We start from the raw sequence: 2,614 nt of genomic DNA, 5'->3' as shown, positions 1-2,614 counted from the left end.
TTTTTTTTCTTTTTTTTTTTTTTTTTCTTTTTTTCCTTTCACGGAATCAAATGGAAATTTCTGCCTCGCGCGCACAACAGGCATCGAGACATCATTTTTCCAGGCAATTATCCACGGTTTTTGCGGCCACGTCTAGACGATGCCTCGTTCGTGTCCGTGTAGCGACGAAGAAACGAAATGGCAGGTAACGAGGCGCCTGACATCCGTCGAAGAACTGGCGACCGACGATAACGGTGCTCCAGAAACGATAACCAGTTCGAGCCGTCTGGTTCGGCGACCAATAAGGATCATTGACTCCCTGTTATCGCGCCGCAATTCCCAGATGTCTAATACTCGACGAGAGAGTATTTTTCGCAAATATTTTGACCAAACCGAGGCCGAGAATGAGCAAGATATCGAAGATTTCTTGGAAATAAGTAAGTATATATTGGGTATATTCCCGAATAAGCACTTTTGATAGTTTATTTTTTTCATTGAAATATGCTTAACTGAATCGAAGTTCGCTTAAAATTCGAGATTTTTGCAAATATTTTGACCAAGATCGAGTACGAAAGATTTTATGATAGTTTCTTGGTATACGTAAATAAAAGTAAGTATTTGGATACTTGAATTTTAATCTTTTATTTTAAGTTTTGAATTTGTGGATTTGTAATCTATGATAAAAAGTTTCCTTACATTTTTGCGCATTAACGTTCATCTTTTATCGATTTCTGCCGTTTAAAATTGTATCAAAATTTGCGCAAATAATTGTGCAAACTTATTTGAAACGAAATAGCATTGTTGCTTCATTTTTTGACGTGGCTCGCGAAGAAATAAAAATATTATGTCACGAAGTTGAGATAAGAATTCGCATACAAAAAAAAAAAAAAAAAAGAAAAAAAAGAACAAAAATAAGCATGAGCGCGTAAACAAGAATAAAAATAAAGATAAAAATAAAAAATAGTAAAATATTGAGATTATCGTAATATCGATGTTTTTGCAATTGTACGTAATATAATTGCGTATCGTAAGATGATTTTACTATTAAATGAGATAGCATTTTGCACAATATTTTTCTTTCTCGTTTCTTTCTCGTTTATAGATGTTACGTGACTAATATGAAGTAGTTGTTCGACTTCGAAAGAGCTATTTTTTCATTCAAAAGAATATCTGCGCGCTAATAAGCGTTATCAAGGAAATTTCCTTGCTTCGTCATTGTGTTTCAACGTGTTTTGAATATTTCATCGATTTATTCGATAATCTTCAAACTCTGATCGTCAATTCAATCATCATTCGCGTACATCAAAATCGCTTCTTCGAATATTTTCGTCAAACTTCAATTCAAACTTCGTCGACGAATAAATCGTCGATTTCAAAACAACTACATATCACATCAATCGACACCATCCATGCAATTTCTCTTCCATTCACGTATTCCGTTCGAAAAAACCCCTTTGACGCGACGCAAAAAAGAATTCATTCGTTTCAAACATCGTCAAACCGATTCAAACCAACTCAAACGATTTCAACAACATATCGTTCAACAGACGATATAATTGTTCGTCATCAACACCACCAATGCCATCAACGATTTCTCAAAAAAAAAAAAAAAAAAAAAAAAAGGGGAAATTACGCGCTATCCACAAATGGAAAAAGATATTTCCCCTTAACTTGGCTCGAAGAAGATTTCTACGTAAACAATCTTAACGAGGCGTTCAAAGTCCGTGGAGGGTGTTATGGTGCTGTGGAAATCGAAACGGTTGAACGATAACGCGAAAACCCAGACGTGGCGTGAACGAACGCCGGTTTTAATCGTTTATCGGTTTTAATTGCCTCGATCTCCCCTGTGAAGCCTGTCGCAAGAGGTCGTGGTCCAGCTCGTGGAACTTGGACGCGGATCACGAGACGGATCGTCGGATCTTTGCTCGTCCGATTCCCCTTTCACTCGTTATTTTATCTCGTGTTGAAACGGGAGAAAGATGCGGGGAGGAGAGGGGGAGTGGAGGGAGGGGAGTATACACGAGTTATATTACTCGCGTTATAAATTTCCACGAATAGAATTATGCGAGCAAAGATTTCCTCTGTTGTCGAACGATCACGTTCACGGGCACGTGGCCAAGCGTGTCGTGAATTATTTTTGAAGATATACACGCGTGCTCGTAGAGGATCGATCGAACAGCTGCGTGACGGGATGCTGGAATCGCGGACTCGTGATTCCTAGGTTTGTCCAGCAATTTAATTCTTGTTCTTGTGTGATTGTGGTAATTTCATCATTGCAATAACGCGTTCAATTTAATCTATATTTAAAGAAGAACGCGTTAATACAAATTCTAATCGAATGTGATTTCACACACGATGAGTTGAATTTTTCCAAAATTGTTGAATGAAAGAATTTCGAAGTAGCAACTAAATCGAGCGAAAAATTAAATTTTAAGCAAGTAAAGTTATCGATCTCCCAAATATACAAATTATTTCTTAAAAAAACTTCATCCTCGCAGGAAATTTCTTCCATTAATTAATCGAATAACGCATAATTAAATTTCAATTTCCAAATTTCCAATTTAACACGATCAATTTAACGCATCTCTCTTTATTACCAATCAATACATAATATGTGGATGAGCTCGCGCAAACG

The 2,614-nt window shown here is 36.8% G+C and overlaps 1 protein-coding gene across 1 annotated transcript in view; it reads left to right on the top strand.

The window, feature by feature from the left end:
* Positions 1 to 8: 8 nt before the first annotated feature.
* LOC102677841 overlaps positions 9 to 2,614 on the top strand; it is an 8,528-nt gene continuing 5,922 nt past the window's right edge. Inside the window, exon 1 of the mRNA XM_006614533.2 lies at positions 9 to 416. Coding sequence (XP_006614596.1) covers positions 140 to 416 — 277 coding nt within the window. The 5' untranslated portion in view covers positions 9 to 139. The remainder of the gene's footprint in view (positions 417 to 2,614) is intronic.

Source organism: Apis dorsata, unplaced genomic scaffold (assembly GCF_000469605.1).
Source record: "Apis dorsata unplaced genomic scaffold, Apis dorsata 1.3 scaffold_188, whole genome shotgun sequence".
In the NCBI taxonomy this organism is placed as follows: domain Eukaryota; kingdom Metazoa; phylum Arthropoda; class Insecta; order Hymenoptera; family Apidae; genus Apis; species Apis dorsata.
The sequence above is the reverse complement of the archived record's forward strand: the minus strand, read 5'-3'. Positions and strand labels throughout refer to the sequence as shown.